The sequence below is a fragment of the Amphiprion ocellaris genome, chromosome 14 (genome assembly GCF_022539595.1).
Source record: "Amphiprion ocellaris isolate individual 3 ecotype Okinawa chromosome 14, ASM2253959v1, whole genome shotgun sequence".
Taxonomy (NCBI): Eukaryota; Metazoa; Chordata; class Actinopteri; family Pomacentridae; genus Amphiprion; species Amphiprion ocellaris.
The window spans coordinates 27,525,843-27,546,452 of NC_072779.1; the positions used below are offsets into that span (position 1 = coordinate 27,525,843).

General features: G+C 38.3%; 1 protein-coding gene across 5 annotated transcripts in view; it reads left to right on the forward strand.

The window, feature by feature from the left end:
* Positions 1–20,610, forward strand: part of LOC118471376 (golgin subfamily B member 1-like) — a 34,087-nt gene that overhangs the window by 7,697 nt on the left and 5,780 nt on the right. For 3 of the 5 annotated variants that reach the window (XR_008603936.1, XR_008603937.1, XR_008603938.1), the window contains exons 4-5: positions 1,339–18,681; positions 18,779–18,845. Coding sequence is in view for 2 of the 5 variants with exons in the window: in XM_055017203.1 (XP_054873178.1) it covers positions 1,339–18,678 (17,340 nt within the window). In the remaining 3 variants the exon portion in view is untranslated. Of the gene's footprint in view, positions 1–1,338; positions 18,682–18,778; positions 19,187–20,610 lie in introns of those variants that run through there. The other 2 variants (XM_055017203.1, XM_055017204.1) reach the window with 1 other exon arrangement.

Sequence of the window (20,610 nt, forward strand, 5' to 3'; positions counted from 1 at the left end):
CTGCTGGTCATATAGACAAATAAACGGTCTTCTGGAGGAAAGTTCTGTGGTCAGATGAAACAAAAATGTAGTTATTTGGCCACATCCATCCATCCATTATCTATACACCGCTTAATCCTCACTAAGGTCGCGGGTGGGGGGGGAGCTGGAGCCTATCCCAGCCGATTCGGGCGAAGGCAGGGGACACCCTAGACAGGTCGCCAGTCTGTCGCAGGGCTACATATAGAGACAAACAATCACTCTCACATTCACACCTACGGGCAATTTAGAATGATCAATTAACCTCAGCATATTTTTGGACTGTGGGAGGAAGCCGGAGTACCCAGAGAAAACCCACGCATGCACAGGGAGAACATGCAAACTCCATGCAGAAAGATCCCGGGAAAGCCGGGACACGAACCAGGGATCTTCTCGCTGCAAGGCGAAAGTGCTAACCACTACGCCACTGTGCAGCCCTTATTTGGCCACAGTGATCAGGAATATGTTTGTAAGGTGAGCACTTTAACCTCCAGAACACTGTACTTACTGTCAAACACGGCAGTAGCAGTATTATGCTCTAAGGCTGTTTTGGTGCAAATGGAGCTGATCCTTTAACACCAAGTGAAGGAAATAATGAAGAATAATAATTACCTCCAAAGTCTTAAGAAAAACAAACATTCTCCAGAAGGTTGGTTCTTGGATGAGGTTGGGTGTTCCAACAAGACAAAGACCCTAAGCACACTTAAAAATGATAAATAAATATCTGAATCAGGCTAGAATTAAGGTTTTAAACTGGCCTCCCCAATGTCTTCAAAGACAGACTCGATGAACTCGCACGTCTTGATGTCTGTCCACCACTGAGGCAGTTCGATCACACGTCCCCTGCCATGCGAAGCCGGTCTTTATAGCAGCAGATGGAATGAGCTGCTGGTGTGAGGTTCTCACAGCCACTCCTAATCCACTGATCAGCAGCTACAGAAAGCCTCACAGACCGGCAACACACCGGCAGGGGAACAGATGGCCGGAAGGGGGCGGGGATAGACCAGGCCTGTAACAGATTCATTACACATAAACTGAAATATTTCAAGCTTTTATTTGTTTTAACTTTGATGCTAAATTAGAGCTCATGAGGATTTCTGATATTAATGAGCTGTAAGCCATAGTCATCAAAATTAATACAAAAAGTTTGAAATATTTCGCACAACATAATGAATATAGAATAGACGAAAATGTACCTTTTTTAAATTAAAAAAATCACTTTTTCATGATATTCAAATTCTTTTGAGGCACAATAATGATTGATGACTTATAGTTGCTCAAACAAAAACAAAAAGATTAATTTTTTTTTTTTTTGTGAAGGACAAGCTTTCCATGAAAGGTGAGCTCCACAGATGGATTTTGTCTCCAATCAAAAAGACTTTTGCATCAAAACTTCGACAACCACAAAGGGAAACTGGCATAGACTCCTTCAAAGATCAAACATTGAAAATTCCAGCTGAAAACAAAAAAGCAGAGGATCAACGTATAACAGAAGCTGTGTTTTTGCATCACATAGTCACATTACAAAATTGGAATCAAAGTGACGAAATAACAGAACAGAAGCATAAGCATTCAGAGCGCAAACTTTTTCTTGTCATGGACATGGAAGAAGAGCAGAATATTTGCTTACAGATTAGGACAGAAATTGATGAAGGAGCATTAATAGAAAATAATGAGACCAACTTTCTGATAAATTTGAGGGAGAAGGAAGAAATGAAAAAAAAATTATCCAAACTCAAGGAAAAGGAGGAGGAAATAAAGGAGCAGATGAAGTATGCTATGGAGAACATGGAAGAAAATAGTCAAGAGATTAAAAGACTCATGGAAATAAATGACTTGAAGAGCCAGAGACCAGAGACTACTGTCAAGCAAACTGGAGATCTGGAGGAAAGAGGGACTGAGCTTTTGGAAGAAATAGAGCTGAACAGTAGTGACATTTTGACTACAAATGTCAATGGAAAAATGAAATATGAAGTGCAAGTTCAAATGAATGGCAAAAACAGGAAACGCCAGTCTGACATGATGAGACTGGATGTTAAGCCAAGAAAGCAAAGTCAGGAGTCAAGAGAAGATCTATGGACACATGCTGAGGAGATGAATGGAGATTCTGATAAAAAGTGTACAGAAAGTACAGTTATACAAAGATTTAGTGGAAAGTTTTATACAACTCAAGAAATCATGAGATCGGTAAAAGTACAACTTGAGAACCACACTGAAAAAAGTAAAATCAAAGACTATACAAAGAAAAACTGTAAAATTCAGCGATTGCTGCAAGATATGAAACAGTTCCAAGAGCTTTTGAAAATGCTGAAAACTGCAATAAAGCAAAGTGAAATGTGCCACAAAGAAGAAATGACCAACATGAAGTCAATGAAAACTGCTGCAAAAAAAGGGGAAAGAGAACTGGATCAGAAATTACAGAAAATTTTGAAAGAGAGAGATGCATTAGAAATGTTAAAAATAAAAATACAGAGAGAAACTGAAGTGTTTCAACAGAGGTTGGAGAAAGTGGGAAAAGTTAAGAGAACTGTAGAGAAAATGGTTGTTAAGACAAGAAAGAAAAGTGAAAACGTAGAGAATAATTTGAAAGAGACTGAAGTAAAACTGAGGCAGTTAGAAGACCTGAACTGTAGAATTGAAGCTACAAAACTAGACATGGAAAACTGTTTAACCTCCCAGGAAAGAGCTGAGCTCGAAAAATACAAGATTGAAATAAGGCAGAAAAAGCACAGAGAATCTGCAGTGGAAAAAGCTGAGAGGCAGAAGGAAAGTGTTAAAAAAAGTGTCAGTGCTAAAACAGACACAGAAAGGGAGAAGTTGACAGAAAAGACAAAAGGCCAAGAAACAGAGTCAATGGAAAATGAAAACTTCAACTGTGAAACTAAGCAACTAAAAAAGGCCAAAATTGAGGAAGTGAAACAAACAATGGAGAGAGAACTAATTGAAGCAAAAGGACAAAACATGAACAACTTACAGGTGAATACTGAACAAAAGAAAAATGAAATCAATGAACTAAAGCAAATAAACAAAAGAGAAATAAGAGAAATGGAGCTGCTGAAGTCCGAGCTGGAAATGAAGAGACAAGAAAATGAACGCATGTTTAGAAAAAATGTGAGAAAAAAGGAGGAGAATGAAATTCTGTGGAATGAATTACAAGAAGAAAAGAAATCACTGAGGAGAGAGACCAAAAAGAGTAGAAGAGAATTAGACCAAAGATTGGAAAAAAACGCAAGACACAGGGATGAGTTAGAGTTGTTAAGAATAAAAATGAGAGAACAGAAGGAGGAGCTGGAAGAGGAGAGGATGAGGATCCAAGACCTGACAGTTCTCATCTATGAATACAGAGAACATGAAAAACACAGTTTGGAAAAGAAAGACATGAAAAGCTTCAGTAAGATAATCAGAATGGTACATGAGACCTCAAAAGTCACTGATTCCATTAGTAACCTTCAAAACATAAGACAAAAATTCCATGTACACTTAGAAATAATTATGAGAGACATGGGAATTCTTGAAAATGTAAGTGTTTATTTAAGGAAACAAGGAGATGGACTAAAAGCACTAAAAACTAAAAATATGAATGTAAGGGACTACATGGGCAGAGTAAAATCTCAGATAAAGGACTTTGAAAAAATTACTACACGAGCAAAAGCAGAGATGGACAAAATGTTTAACATCAGGGATGACATCCAAAAACAAAAACAGGAGCTTGCCATCACACAAGAGAAAGCTAAAAGAGAAAGACAAGAGATGGAGGTGTTAACGTCTGAGTTGGAAATGAAGAAAAGAGAAAATCAACAGATCATTCGAAAATGTATTCAAACAGAGCAGGAAGGTAAAAAAGTGTGGGCTGCTGTCAAAGAAGAGAAAGATCTCCTCAAGAGGGAAACACAGAAGAGAAAGAAGGAGCTCAACCTGCAACTGGAAAGGATCATCAGAGAGCGGGATAAACTGGAGATTATGAACTTGAGATTGAAAAGTAAAACGGATGAGGGCAGAAGTAAAATGGTGAAGTCAAGGACATCAGTCATCACAGATTTTCAAAATCAAGTTCAGAAGCACTGGGAACTAATTGAGATGTGTATTGAGAAATATAAGCACATGAAGACACATTGTACACTTATGATTGCAGCAGTTAAAGATGAAAAACAACATATCAAGGTACAGGCAAAATTAACCACTCTCACAAGGGAAGAAGTTGCAAATACTAGGATAGAGATGAAAAAACGAATGGAAGTGATGATACATGAATTTAAAAATGTGCAACAAAAACAAGAATATTTGGGACAAGTTGAAACAAATATCCAAAAAGAGAAAAACTCAATCAAGAGCGAGAAGAAGAGAACCACTGAGAAAACAGAGATGATACTTCTGAGAAAAGAGGAGCGAGAGAATGAAACAGAGATACAGAAGGGTGAGATGATGATACTGAAAGATAAAAAACAAAACATAAAGATTTTGCGCACACCTATAAGACGAAAGAGAACATCAATAACTCAAGCTGAAAAATCTATGTTAAAAAGTAAAAGGAAGCTCAATCAAGAGACCGAACAAACAAAGCATGAATACCTGAAAGAAAAGGAAGAACTCACTGGAGTAAAACAACTGGAAAATAAAGAAAAAGGGAAATCTGGAATGGGTATAAATTATACAGAAAAAGATGATAATGAGCTGGAAGCAGATGACCATAAAGAGGCGGAAAAAAAGAAGAGTACACAACAAGGGGAAAATGTTAAAGAGAATGAAGTAATACAAACAAGTGAAAACAACACTGAAAAGGGAAAACTGGAAGAGATGTCAAATGGAGTGATGAATAGAAAAGAAATAAAAAATCAGTGGAAACCAAAACTGGGAAAACGTAAAGATGCTGAAACACGAAAGTCTCGTTTAGAGCAAAGAAAGGTAGAGCTGAAGAAATCTCAATATCAATTGAAAGAAAAATTTGAAACAGAACAACACCTTGAAAAACAAGCAGCACAGGAGAAAGAAGAAGGAGAGGGTCTGAATAAAGTCAGTGAAATGATGAACAAAGAGAAAGTGGACTTGGAGCTGATGAGATCGGAAATCCTCAAACAATCTGACATATTGGAACAAGAGAAACAAGATATGGAAGATGAAAAGGACATGTTGGAGATCACAATGGCTGAGCTACAAGAGAAGAAAGAACATGCAGACAACTTGTTTGATGAAATCAACAGAGAGAAGACCAAAATGAATGACCTCAACCTCCAGCTACAAACAAATCAGAGGAGCCTGGAGGAAATGATGAAGATGATGACAGCGAAACAAAAACAACATGAACTCAAGAATGAGGAGTTCAACAAACAAACACAAGAACTAGAAAGTATCAAGAAAAATGTGCTGGCAGAAAGACAAGAATTGGAAATTCAGAAGAAGAGTTTCAAGAAGAAGGTAGAAGAGATTGAAGCGTTCATGAAAACCATGAAAGAAGAGAAAGAACAGGTCAATCAGATAAAAGCTGAAATGGAGAGAGAGAGAGATGCAATGTTGAATGAATCAGACAGATTGGAAGGAGAAAGGTCTGAGTTGAAAATGACAGAAGATCAAGTCAAGAAAAGAATGGAATCAATAGAAACTCTGAGGGAAAAACTTGAGTGGCTGAATGGAAGGATGAATGAGCACACAAAACACAACATAGACAGATTACAACTAAACAGTGACACTGGACTACAGTTACACACTGTATTGGAGCAAAAGCTAGCAGCACTTGATGATCAGAAAAACATCATGGCTTGTTACACTGAGATGCTCGAGAAACAACAGGATGGTATGATGAGCTTACTGTCTGAAATGACGACCCAGAGAGAGGAGATGGAAAATGAATGGAAGCAACAGTTGGAGGATGAAAAACAACATCTCATGAAACTGAAAGCAGAGTTGAAAGAAGAAAGAGAGCATCTGAATAAAGCCAGTGAAATGATGAACAAAGAGAAAGTGGACTTGGAGCTGATTAGATCGGAAATCCTCAAACAATCTGACACATTAAAACAAGAGAAACAAGATATGAAAGATGAAAAGAACGTGTTGGAGATCACAATGGCTGAGCTACAAGAGAAGAAAGAACATGCAGACAACTTGTTTGATGAAATCAACAGAGAGAAGACCAAAATGAATGACCTCAACCTCCAGCTACAAACAAATCAGAGGAGCCTGGAGGAAATGATGAAGATGATGACAGCGAAACAAAAACAACATGAACTCAAGAATGAGGAGTTCAACAAACAAACACAAGAACTAGAAAGTATCAAGAAGAATGTGCTGGTAGAAAGACAAGATTTGGAAATTCAGAAGAAGAGTTTCAAGAAGAAGGTAGAAGAGATTGAAGCGTTCATGAAAACCATGAAAGAAGAGAAAGAACAGGTCAATCAGATAAAAGCTGAAATGGAGAGAGAGAGAGATGCAATGTTGAATGAATCAGACAGATTGGAAGGAGAAAGGTCTGAGTTGAAAATGACAGAAGATCAAGTCAAGAAAAGAATGGAATCAATAGAAACTCTGAGGGAAAAACTTGAGTGGCTGAATGGAAGGATGAATGAGCACACAAAACACAACATAGACAGATTACAACTAAATAGTGACGCTGCACTACAGTTACACACTGTATTGGAGCAAAAGCTAGCAGCACTTGATGATCAGAAAAACATCATGGCTTGTTACACTGAGATGCTCGAGAAACAACAGGACGGTATGATGAGCTTACTGTCTGAAATGACGACCCAGAGAGAGGAGATGGAAAATGAATGGAAGCAACAGTTGGAGGATGAAAAACAATATCTCATGAAACTGAAAGCAGAGTTGAAAGAAGAAAGAGAGCATCTGAATAAAGCCAGTGAAATGATGAACAAAGAGAAAGTGGACTTGGAGCTGATTAGATCGGAAATCCTCAAACAATCTGACACATTAAAACAAGAGAAACAAGATATGAAAGATGAAAAGAATGTGTTGGAGATCACAATGGCTGAGCTACAAGAGAAGAAAGAACATGCAGACAACTTGTTTGGTGAAATCAACAGAGAGAAGACCAAAATGAATGACCTCAACCTCCAGCTACAAACAAATCAGAGGAGCCTGGAGGAAATGATGAAAATGATGACAGCGAAACAAAAACAACATGAACTCAAGAATGAGGAGTTCAACAAACAAACACAAGAACTAGAAAGTATCAAGAAGAATGTGCTGGCAGAAAGACAAGAATTGGAAATTCAGAAGAAGAGTTTCAAGAAGAAGGTAGAAGAGATTGAAGCGTTCATGAAAACCATGAAAGAAGAGAAAGAACAGGTCAATCAGATAAAAGCTGAAATGGAGAGAGAGAGAGATGCAATGTTGAATGAATCAGACAGATTGGAAGGAGAAAGGTCTGAGTTGAAAATGACAGAAGATCAAGTCAAGAAAAGAATGGAATCAATAGAAACTCTGAGGGAAAAACTTGAGTGGCTGAATGGAAGGATGAATGAGCACACAAAACACAACATAGACAAATTACAACTAAACAGTGACGCTGGACTACAGTTACACACTGTATTGGAGCAAAAGCTAACAGCACTTGATGATCAGAAAAACATCATGGCTTGTTACACTGAGATGCTCGAGAAACAACAGGATGGTATGATGAGCTTACTGTCTGAAATGACGACCCAGAGAGAGGAGATGGAAAATGAATGGAAGCAACAGTTGGAGGATGAAAAACAACATCTCATGAAACTGAAAGCAGAGTTGAAAGAAGAAAGAGAGCATCTGAATAAAGCCAGTGAAATGATGAACAAAGAGAAAGTGGACTTGGAGCTGATTAGATCGGAAATCCTCAAACAATCTGACATATTGGAACAAGAGAAACAAGATATGGAAGATGAAAAGGACATGTTGGAGATCACAATGGCTGAGCTACAAGAGAAGAAAGAACATGCAGACAACTTGTTTGATGAAATCAACAGAGAGAAGACCAAAATGAATGACCTCAACCTCCAGCTACAAACAAATCAGAGGAGCCTGGAGGAAATGATGAAGATGATGACAGCGAAACAAAAAACACATGAACTCAAGAATGAGGAGTTCAACAAACAAACACAAGAACTAGAAAGTATCAAGAAGAATGTGCTGGCAGAAAGACAAGAATTGGAAATTCAGAAGAAGAGTTTCAAGAAGAAGGTAGAAGAGATTGAAGCGTTCATGAAAACCATGAAAGAAGAGAAAGAACAGGTCAATCAGATAAAAGCTGAAATGGAGAGAGAGAGAGATGCAATGTTGAATGAATCAGACAGATTGGAAGGAGAAAGGTCTGAGTTGAAAATGACAGAAGATCAAGTCAAGAAAAGAATGGAATCAATAGAAACTCTGAGGGAAAAACTTGAGTGGCTGAATGGAAGGATGAATGAGCACACAAAACACAACATAGACAGATTACAACTAAACAGTGACGCTGGACTACAGTTACACACTGTATTGGAGCAAAAGCTAACAGCACTTGATGATCAGAAAAACATCATGGCTTGTTACACTGAGATGCTCGAGAAACAACAGGATGGTATGATGAGCTTACTGTCTGAAATGACGACCCAGAGAGAGGAGATGGAAAATGAATGGAAGCAACAGTTGGAGGATGAAAAACAACATCTCATGAAACTGAAAGCAGAGTTGAAAGAAGAAAGAGAGCATCTGAATAAAGCCAGTGAAATGATGAACAAAGAGAAAGTGGACTTGGAGCTGATTAGATCGGAAATCCTCAAACAATCTGACATATTGGAACAAGAGAAACAAGATATGGAAGATGAAAAGGACATGTTGGAGATCACAATGGCTGAGCTACAAGAGAAGAAAGAACATGCAGACAACTTGTTTGATGAAATCAACAGAGAGAAGACCAAAATGAATGACCTCAACCTCCAGCTACAAACAAATCAGAGGAGCCTGGAGGAAATGATGAAGATGATGACAGCGAAACAAAAAACACATGAACTCAAGAATGAGGAGTTCAACAAACAAACACAAGAACTAGAAAGTATCAAGAAGAATGTGCTGGCAGAAAGACAAGAATTGGAAATTCAGAAGAAGAGTTTCAAGAAGAAGGTAGAAGAGATTGAAGCGTTCATGAAAACCATGAAAGAAGAGAAAGAACAGGTCAATCAGATAAAAGCTGAAATGGAGAGAGAGAGAGATGCAATGTTGAATGAATCAGACAGATTGGAAGGAGAAAGGTCTGAGTTGAAAATGACAGAAGATCAAGTCAAGAAAAGAATGGAATCAATAGAAACTCTGAGGGAAAAACTTGAGTGGCTGAATGGAAGGATGAATGAGCACACAAAACACAACATAGACAGATTACAACTAAACAGTGACGCTGCACTACAGTTACACACTGTATTGGAGCAAAAGCTAGCAGCACTTGATGATCAGAAAAACATCATGGCTTGTTACACTGAGATGCTCGAGAAACAACAGGACGGTATGATGAGCTTACTGTCTGAAATGACGACCCAGAGAGAGGAGATGGAAAATGAATGGAAGCAACAGTTGGAGGATGAAAAACAACATCTCATGAAACTGAAAGCAGAGTTGAAAGAAGAGAGAGAGCATCTGAATAAAGCCAGTGAAATGATGAACAAAGAGAAAGTGGACTTGGAGCTGATGAGATCTGAAATCCTCAAACAATCTGACATATTGGAACAAGAGAAACAAGATATGGAAGATGAAAAGGACATGTTGGAGATCACAATGGCTGAGCTACAAGAGAAGAAAGAACATGCAGACAACTTGTTTGATGAAATCAACAGAGAGAAGACCAAAATGAATGACCTCAACCTCCAGCTACAAACAAATCAGAGGAGCCTGGAGGAAATGATGAAGATGATGACAGCGAAACAAAAACAACATGAACTCAAGAATGAGGAGTTCAAAAAACAAACACAAGAACTAGAAAGTATCAAGAAAAATGTGCTGGCAGAAAGACAAGAATTGGAAATTCAGAAGAAGAGTTTCAAGAAGAAGGTAGAAGAGATTGAAGCGTTCATGAAAACCATGAAAGAAGAGAAAGAACAGGTCAATCAGATAAAAGCTGAAATGGAGAGAGAGAGAGATGCAATGTTGAATGAATCAGACAGATTGGAAGGAGAAAGGTCTGAGTTGAAAATGACAGAAGATCAAGTCAAGAAAAGAATGGAATCAATAGAAACTCTGAGGGAAAAACTTGAGTGGCTGAATGGAAGGATGAATGAGCACACAAAACACAAAGACAGATTACAACTAAACAGTGACACTGGACTACAGTTACACACTGTATTGGAGCAAAAGCTAGCAGCACTTGATGATCAGAAAAACATCACGGCTTGTTACACTGAGATGCTCGAGAAACAACAGGACGGTATGATGAGCTTACTGTCTGAAATGACGACCCAGAGAGAGGAGATGGAAAATGAATGGAAGCAACAGGTGGAGGATGAAAAACAACATCTCATGAAACTGAAAGCAGAGTTGAAAGAAGAGAGAGAGCATCTGAATAAAGCCAGTGAAATGATGAACAAAGAGAAAGTGGACTTGGAGCTGATGAGATCTGAAATCCTCAAACAATCTGACATATTGGAACAAGAGAAACAAGATATGGAAGATGAAAAGGACATGTTGGAGATCACAATGGCTGAGCTACAAGAGAAGAAAGAACATGCAGACAACTTGTTTGATGAAATCAACAGAGAGAAGACCAAAATGAATGACCTCAACCTCCAGCTACAAACAAATCAGAGGAGCCTGGAGGAAATGATGAAGATGATGACAGCGAAACAAAAACAACATGAACTCAAGAATGAGGAGTTCAAAAAACAAACACAAGAACTAGAAAGTATCAAGAAAAATGTGCTGGCAGAAAGACAAGAATTGGAAATTCAGAAGAAGAGTTTCAAGAAGAAGGTAGAAGAGATTGAAGCGTTCATGAAAACCATGAAAGAAGAGAAAGAACAGGTCAATCAGATAAAAGCTGAAATGGAGAGAGAGAGAGATGCAATGTTGAATGAATCAGACAGATTGGAAGGAGAAAGGTCTGAGTTGAAAATGACAGAAGATCAAGTCAAGAAAAGAATGGAATCAATAGAAACTCTGAGGGAAAAACTTGAGTGGCTGAATGGAAGGATGAATGAGCACACAAAACACAAAGACAGATTACAACTAAACAGTGACACTGGACTACAGTTACACACTGTATTGGAGCAAAAGCTAGCAGCACTTGATGATCAGAAAAACATCATGGCTTGTTACACTGAGATGCTCGAGAAACAACAGGATGGTATGATGAGCTTACTGTCTGAAATGACGACCCAGAGAGAGGAGATGGAAAATGAATGGAAGCAACAGTTGGAGGATGAAAAACAATATCTCATGAAACTGAAAGCAGAGTTGAAAGAAGAAAGAGAGCATCTGAATAAAGCCAGTGAAATGATGAACAAAGAGAAAGTGGACTTGGAGCTGATTAGATCGGAAATCCTCAAACAATCTGACACATTAAAACAAGAGAAACAAGATATGAAAGATGAAAAGCACGTGTTGGAGATCACAATGGCTGAGCTACAAGAGAAGAAAGAACATGCAGACAACTTGTTTGATGAAATCAACAGAGAGAAGACCAAAATGAATGACCTCAACCTCCAGCTACAAACAAATCAGAGGAGCCTGGAGGAAATGATGAAGATGATGACAGCGAAACAAAAACAACATGAACTCAAGAATGAGGAGTTCAACAAACAAACACAAGAACTAGAAAGTATCAAGAAGAATGTGCTGGTAGAAAGACAAGAATTGGAAATTCAGAAGAAGAGTTTCAAGAAGAAGGTAGAAGAGATTGAAGCGTTCATGAAAACCATGAAAGAAGAGAAAGAACAGGTCAATCAGATAAAAGCTGAAATGGAGAGAGAGAGAGATGCAATGTTGAATGAATCAGACAGACTGGAAGGAGAAAGGTCTGAGTTGAAAATGACAGAAGATCAAGTCAAGAAAAGAATGGAATCAATAGAAACTCTGAGGGAAAAACTTGAGTGGCTGAATGGAAGGATGAATGAGCACACAAAACACAACATAGACAGATTACAACTAAATAGTGACGCTGCACTACAGTTACACACTGTATTGGAGCAAAAGCTAGCAGCACTTGATGATCAGAAAAACATCATGGCTTGTTACACTGAGATGCTCGAGAAACAACAGGACGGTATGATGAGCTTACTGTCTGAAATGACGACCCAGAGAGAGGAGATGGAAAATGAATGGAAGCAACAGTTGGAGGATGAAAAACAATATCTCATGAAACTGAAAGCAGAGTTGAAAGAAGAAAGAGAGCATCTGAATAAAGCCAGTGAAATGATGAACAAAGAGAAAGTGGACTTGGAGCTGATTAGATCGGAAATCCTCAAACAATCTGACACATTAAAACAAGAGAAACAAGATATGAAAGATGAAAAGAACGTGTTGGAGATCACAATGGCTGAGCTACAAGAGAAGAAAGAACATGCAGACAACTTGTTTGATGAAATCAACAGAGAGAAGACCAAAATGAATGACCTCAACCTCCAGCTACAAACAAATCAGAGGAGCCTGGAGGAAATGATGAAAATGATGACAGCGAAACAAAAACAACATGAACTCAAGAATGAGGAGTTCAACAAACAAACACAAGAACTAGAAAGTATCAAGAAGAATGTGCTGGCAGAAAGACAAGAATTGGAAATTCAGAAGAAGAGTTTCAAGAAGAAGGTAGAAGAGATTGAAGCGTTCATGAAAACCATGAAAGAAGAGAAAGAACAGGTCAATCAGATAAAAGCTGAAATGGAGAGAGAGAGAGATGCAATGTTGAATGAATCAGACAGATTGGAAGGAGAAAGGTCTGAGTTGAAAATGACAGAAGATCAAGTCAAGAAAAGAATGGAATCAATAGAAACTCTGAGGGAAAAACTTGAGTGGCTGAATGGAAGGATGAATGAGCACACAAAACACAACATAGACAAATTACAACTAAACAGTGACGCTGGACTACAGTTACACACTGTATTGGAGCAAAAGCTAACAGCACTTGATGATCAGAAAAACATCATGGCTTGTTACACTGAGATGCTCGAGAAACAACAGGATGGTATGATGAGCTTACTGTCTGAAATGACGACCCAGAGAGAGGAGATGGAAAATGAATGGAAGCAACAGTTGGAGGATGAAAAACAACATCTCATGAAACTGAAAGCAGAGTTGAAAGAAGAAAGAGAGCATCTGAATAAAGTCAGTGAAATGATGAACAAAGAGAAAGTGGACTTGGAGCTGATTAGATCGGAAATCCTCAAACAATCTGACATATTGGAACAAGAGAAACAAGATATGGAAGATGAAAAGGACATGTTGGAGATCACAATGGCTGAGCTACAAGAGAAGAAAGAACATGCAGACAACTTGTTTGATGAAATCAACAGAGAGAAGACCAAAATGAATGACCTCAACCTCCAGCTACAAACAAATCAGAGGAGCCTGGAGGAAATGATGAAGATGATGACAGCGAAACAAAAACAACATGAACTCAAGAATGAGGAGTTCAACAAACAAACACAAGAACTAGAAAGTATCAAGAAGAATGTGCTGGCAGAAAGACAAGAATTGGAAATTCAGAAGAAGAGTTTCAAGAAGAAGGTAGAAGAGATTGAAGCGTTCATGAAAACCATGAAAGAAGAGAAAGAACAGGTCAATCAGATAAAAGCTGAAATGGAGAGAGAGAGAGATGCAATGTTGAATGAATCAGACAGATTGGAAGGAGAAAGGTCTGAGTTGAAAATGACAGAAGATCAAGTCAAGAAAAGAATGGAATCAATAGAAACTCTGAGGGAAAAACTTGAGTGGCTGAATGGAAGGATGAATGAGCACACAAAACACAACATAGACAGATTACAACTAAACAGTGACGCTGGACTACAGTTACACACTGTATTGGAGCAAAAGCTAACAGCACTTGATGATCAGAAAAACATCATGGCTTGTTACACTGAGATGCTCGAGAAACAACAGGATGGTATGATGAGCTTACTGTCTGAAATGACGACCCAGAGAGAGGAGATGGAAAATGAATGGAAGCAACAGTTGGAGGATGAAAAACAACATCTCATGAAACTGAAAGCAGAGTTGAAAGAAGAAAGAGAGCATCTGAATAAAGCCAGTGAAATGATGAACAAAGAGAAAGTGGACTTGGAGCTGATTAGATCGGAAATCCTCAAACAATCTGACATATTGGAACAAGAGAAACAAGATATGGAAGATGAAAAGGACATGTTGGAGATCACAATGGCTGAGCTACAAGAGAAGAAAGAACATGCAGACAACTTGTTTGATGAAATCAACAGAGAGAAGACCAAAATGAATGACCTCAACCTCCAGCTACAAACAAATCAGAGGAGCCTGGAGGAAATGATGAAGATGATGACAGCGAAACAAAAAACACATGAACTCAAGAATGAGGAGTTCAACAAACAAACACAAGAACTAGAAAGTATCAAGAAGAATGTGCTGGCAGAAAGACAAGAATTGGAAATTCAGAAGAAGAGTTTCAAGAAGAAGGTAGAAGAGATTGAAGCGTTCATGAAAACCATGAAAGAAGAGAAAGAACAGGTCAATCAGATAAAAGCTGAAATGGAGAGAGAGAGAGATGCAATGTTGAATGAATCAGACAGATTGGAAGGAGAAAGGTCTGAGTTGAAAATGACAGAAGATCAAGTCAAGAAAAGAATGGAATCAATAGAAACTCTGAGGGAAAAACTTGAGTGGCTGAATGGAAGGATGAATGAGCACACAAAACACAACATAGACAGATTACAACTAAACAGTGACGCTGCACTACAGTTACACACTGTATTGGAGCAAAAGCTAGCAGCACTTGATGATCAGAAAAACATCATGGCTTGTTACACTGAGATGCTCGAGAAACAACAGGACGGTATGATGAGCTTACTGTCTGAAATGACGACCCAGAGAGAGGAGATGGAAAATGAATGGAAGCAACAGTTGGAGGATGAAAAACAACATCTCATGAAACTGAAAGCAGAGTTGAAAGAAGAGAGAGAGCATCTGAATAAAGCCAGTGAAATGATGAACAAAGAGAAAGTGGACTTGGAGCTGATGAGATCGGAAATCCTCAAACAATCTGACACATTAAAACAAGAGAAACAAGATATGAAAGATGAAAAGAATGTGTTGGAGATCACAATGGCTGAGCTACAAGAGAAGAAAGAACATGCAGACAACTTGTTTGATGAAATCAACAGAGAGAAGACCAAAATGAATGACCTCAACCTCCAGCTACAAACAAATCAGAGGAGCCTGGAAGAAATGATGATGATGATGACAGCGAAACAAAAACAACATGAACTCAAGAATGAGGAGTTCAACAAACAAACACAAGAACTAGAAAGTATCAAGAATAATGTGCTGGCAGAAAGACAAGAATTGGAAATTCAGAAGAAGAGTTTCAAGAAGAAGGTAGAAGAGATTGAAGCGTTCATGAAAACCATGAAAGAAGAGAAAGAACAGGTCAATCAGATAAAAGCTGAAATGGAGAGAGAGAGAGATGCAATGTTGAATGAATCAGACAGATTGGAAGGAGAAAGGTCTGAGTTGAAAATGACAGAAGATCAAGTCAAGAAAAGAATGGAATCAATAGAAACTCTGAGGGAAAAACTTGAGTGGCTGAATGGAAGGATGAATGAGCACACAAAACACAACATAGACAGATTACAACTAAACAGTGACGCTGCACTACAGTTACACACTGTATTGGAGCAAAAGCTAGCAGCACTTGGTGATCAGAAAAACATCATGGCTTGTTACACTGAGATGGTCGAGAAACAACAGGACGGTATGATGAGCTTACTGTCTGAAATGACGACCCAGAGAGAGGAGATGGAAAATGAATGGAAGCAGCAGTTGGAGGATGAAAAACAACATCTCATGAAACTGAAAGCAGAGTTGAAAGAAGAGAGAGAGCATCTGAATAAAGCCAGTGAAATGATGAACAAAGAGAAAGTGGACTTGGAGCTGATGAGATCGGAAATCCTCAAACAATCTGACACATTAAAACAAGAGAAACAAGATATGAAAGATGAAAAGAATGTGTTGGAGATCACAATGGCTGAGCTACAAGAGAAGAAAGAACATGCAGACAACTTGTTTGATGAAATCAACAGAGAGAAGACCAAAATGAATGACCTCAACCTCCAGCTACAAACAAATCAGAGGAGCCTGGAGGAAATGATGAAGATGATGACAGCGAAACAAAAACAACATGAACTCAAGAATGAGGAGTTCAACAAACAAACACAAGAACGAGAAAGTATCAAGAAGAATGTGCTGGCAGAAAGACAAGAATTGGAAATTCAGAAGAAGAGTTTCAAGAAGAAGGTAGAAGAGATTGAAGCGTTCATGAAAACCATGAAAGAAGAGAAAGAACAGGTCAATCAGATAAAAGCTGAAATGGAGAGAGAGAGAGATGCAATGTTGAATGAATCAGACAGATTGGAAGGAGAAAGGTCTGAGTTGAAAATGACAGAAGATCAAGTCAAGAAAAGAATGGAATTAATAGAAACTCTGAGGGAAACACTTGAGTGGCTGAATGGAAGGATGAATGAGCACACAAAACACAACATAGACAGATTACAACTAAACAGTGACGCTGCACTACAGTTACACACTGTATTGGAGCAAAAGCTAGCAGCACTTGATGATCAGAAAAACATCATGGCTTGTTACACTGAGATGCTCGAGAAACAACAGGACGGTATGATGAGCTTACTGTCTGAAATGACGACCCAGAGAGAGGAGATGGAAAATGAATGGAAGCAACAGTTGGAGGATGAAAAACAACATCTCATGAAACTGAAAGCAGAGTTGAAAGAAGAGAGAGAGCATCTGAATAAAGCCAGTGAAATGATGAACAAAGAGAAAGTGGACTTGGAGCTGATGAGATCTGAAATCCTCAAACAATCTGACATATTGGAACAAGAGAAACAAGATATGGAAGATGAAAAGGACATGTTGGAGATCACAATGGCTGAGCTACAAGAGAAGAAAGAACATGCAGACAACTTGTTGAATGAAATCAACAGAGAGAAGACCAAAATGAACGACCTCAACCTCCAGCTACAAACAAATCAGAGGAGCCTGGAGGAAATGATGAAGATGATGGCACTGAAACAAAAACAACATGAATTCAAGAATGCTGATGTCAACAAACAACCACAAGAACTGGAAAGTACCAAGAAGAAAGTGCTATTCGAAGGAGACAAATCAGAAGTTCAGAAGAAGAGTTTCACATTGGACACGTTAGAAATCACGATGGCTGAACTTACAACCACCCAAGAAAAAAATTATCCTCCTGAGACAACCCCAAAAAACAAAATAACATGTCAAATGATGAAATGCATTGACCCTGTGAAAGAAATGTTTTTAAATGAACGTGAGGAGATGAAAGAAACACGCTCTGAGATCATAATTACACAGGACCAATTTTGCATTGTCCTTAACACAATTGTACATTTGAGAAGCATACTAGAACTTCTCAATCAAAAGACATATAAAGTGTCTTGTATGAATATTGACAGATTTGAGCACAAAAGTAGAACCATACTAAAGCTACTCACTACATTGGGACACAAGTGTGCTGAAATTGATCAGCTGATTAATCTGATCACTTCTTATTATTGTCAGATACAATGCGAAAAGACATATATGTTGAAAGGAAAGCTACACAAAGCAGTTCAAACTGTGGCTGCAGTACAAGAATGCTTGCATGAACACGATGGTGAAAGGCTGGACTTGAGAGAATTTAAAGAATCTGAATGTAAGAAGGATGTTCAGCAATCACCTTGCGTGACTCAGACTGACAAATGGGAACATCAGCAGAAATCTGGTCGAGGTCAAGGTGACCTTAGAGGAACAGCTGTCTCCCTGAAACCTGAAAGGGAAGGTGTTCTGATCAGAGCAGAAGGTAAAGAAGTGATCAATGTCGAGATACAGAAACTTGCAAAAGTGTCTGAGTTATCTGCAGAGATAGATGACTTTACAGAACAGCAAATGTTAAATAGAGAGTGTTTGAGAAAGATCTGGAAGGGTACCAGAGTTGAACAAAAGGAGATCAGTCATATGAAGTGCAGTGCTCATGATATGAGAAACAATCTGGAGAAAAGACTAAAGGTAATCAATCAGTTTGTAAAGAAAACATTGTCACAGAAAGGAAAGACACCAAAGAAGACAAAGCTGGAAAAAGATCAAAGTGAGGACACATTATCTCAAAATGATTGGAATGGAGACCACAAATCTCTCAATGAAAAATACTTAGAGCTCCAACAACTTAAAATGTGTATGTTCAGTCAATTTGAGAAACTCCACATTAGAGAAAAAGTGACACTGACAACTAGCAACAAGACAAATCAAAAACATCAGATAGACATTTTCGCAGGCCATCCAACAGTCCAGGTATTACAACAAGCTTCAACCAAAATCAATCAAGAGCAGATTAATGAAGGAGAAACTGAACAAGCTCCAGAGACATCTAGTGGATTCCTGTGTCAGCTTCGGCATTACTGCTATCGCTGCTGCTGTTGTGCTCACTGTAAGCAAGTTTTCCCAAAGGAGAAATAAGAGGTAGGTGAACGTCATGATCACTGCAATAATTTTGGTTGTTTGGTTGTATTTTGTTCAAAAACCACTGAATTTTTCTTCTTTCTGATGTGTTTTACAGTGTCTGGAAATAGTTCTGTTCACCTGAGAAACTTAAACAACTGAAGATTACCAGTGTGATGTTTAATGTAAGAAGTAATTTGGTAAAATCTAATGTTACACATTATAAACCAAGTATAATGCCTCAAAATTTGAAAGTATTGCTTCAGACCAGAGTGTACATTGTGTGAGGTTTGTGTGTCTTTTATGCTTTAAGTCTACCGATTATTGTATTATGTTCATTGACATAAATCTTTATTTTCTATTTTAACCTTATTTATGATATAAGGCATTCTGTAAGTGTAACTTGGGGACCAAAATCTTGCCTATGGGGGGCCAGAGATCAAACCAGCCTTGCTGTTGGTGCACAATCTCCTCGATCACCTGAGTCATGGCAACTAGTTAAAATAAAATCTACTTATGTATTTCACTCATTTTAAGAGTGACTGCTTAATTTTCGGTTTGATAAATGCTTGTTTTTCTTGCTCTTTTTGAAAAGCATTAATCTTGTTAGGTTACAATTATATAAAAACCTTAAATAAAATCAAAGCAGTTGAGAAGCACAGCACTATACACATTTATGCTGAAATGCAAAAAGAAAAAAGTGTTTACGATACTTTCAATAACCTGTCCTTAGTCCTTTTACATACATACATACACATACACAGAGACACACAGACACACACACAGACACACACACACAACTCTAGGCCTTGTGCTGCTTATGACATGAAATGGCCTCCTATATACCCTGGGAATACATTTAAGCATGTTAAATAGGATGTGAAGTATTACGTAATCAGCTGCATATTTTGTCATGTTCATTGTATTCTTCAATATACCTTTAATGGTACCAGGCATTAAAATGAACAAGAAATTGAAGAAAACAAGGGTGGTCTAACAATTTTTTCCATGACTCTCGCTCTCTATATATCTCTATCTATCTATACATATAGATGATATAGATAGATACAGATAGCGGCGCGACACTACACGAACATAATATACATTGTACAAGTTCAAAATTAAGTCAGCTGTCCGACAACACCATCCTGGGAATTTCGCCCAGAGAATTATCCTCCTCTAACACTTGGAGGCACACAAGTTCATTTACTCATGAGGCTTGATATGTGTGTCCAAATTAAAACAATTTATTATAATTTTCTAAAAACAACAGATTAAAACAGATAAACACCATTCACACTGGGTGGATGGGGTTAGTGAAGGTGAAGGGAGGATCCCAAAATAATATAAGGAAACACCCCAAGCACACGTGACATACACTCTGGACATGAACCACTTCCCCGGAGCACAGCACACCAAAAGGAGGGGGACGCCACTACCCGAACACCAGCACCACCACTGCTGGCCCTCAGCAACTGAAAAGTAAACAAAAACAAATTACTGGGGGGAAAAGCAATTAATCTAACACAATATATTACAAAAACTGAATATACAAAAGGGGCGGGTTCAAATGAAACTATATAAGTCATACAAATCACTAAATGCCCCGAACAAAAACAAAATGAGCCGAAACGATAATTAACCAATAAACAAAATAAGGTAAGATAAAACAATACAATTTTTTCAGTCATACAATTAAGATGAAGAGCATTGGTGCATGAAGTGCATACACACAATGATCAAACAACAATTAAAACTCTGCACAGTGGAGTAGAAGTCTGCATTGTAGAGGCAAAGTAGTGGTAGGAGCCCAAGTAGTGAGGACAAAGCAGCAGCTGGAGACAGAACGGCAGGAGACAAAACGCCAATAGATAAAACACCAGGAGACAAAACACCAGGAGACAAAACAGCAGCGGTCCCAGTTTGCTGACATCAGCAGCGCACCAACAC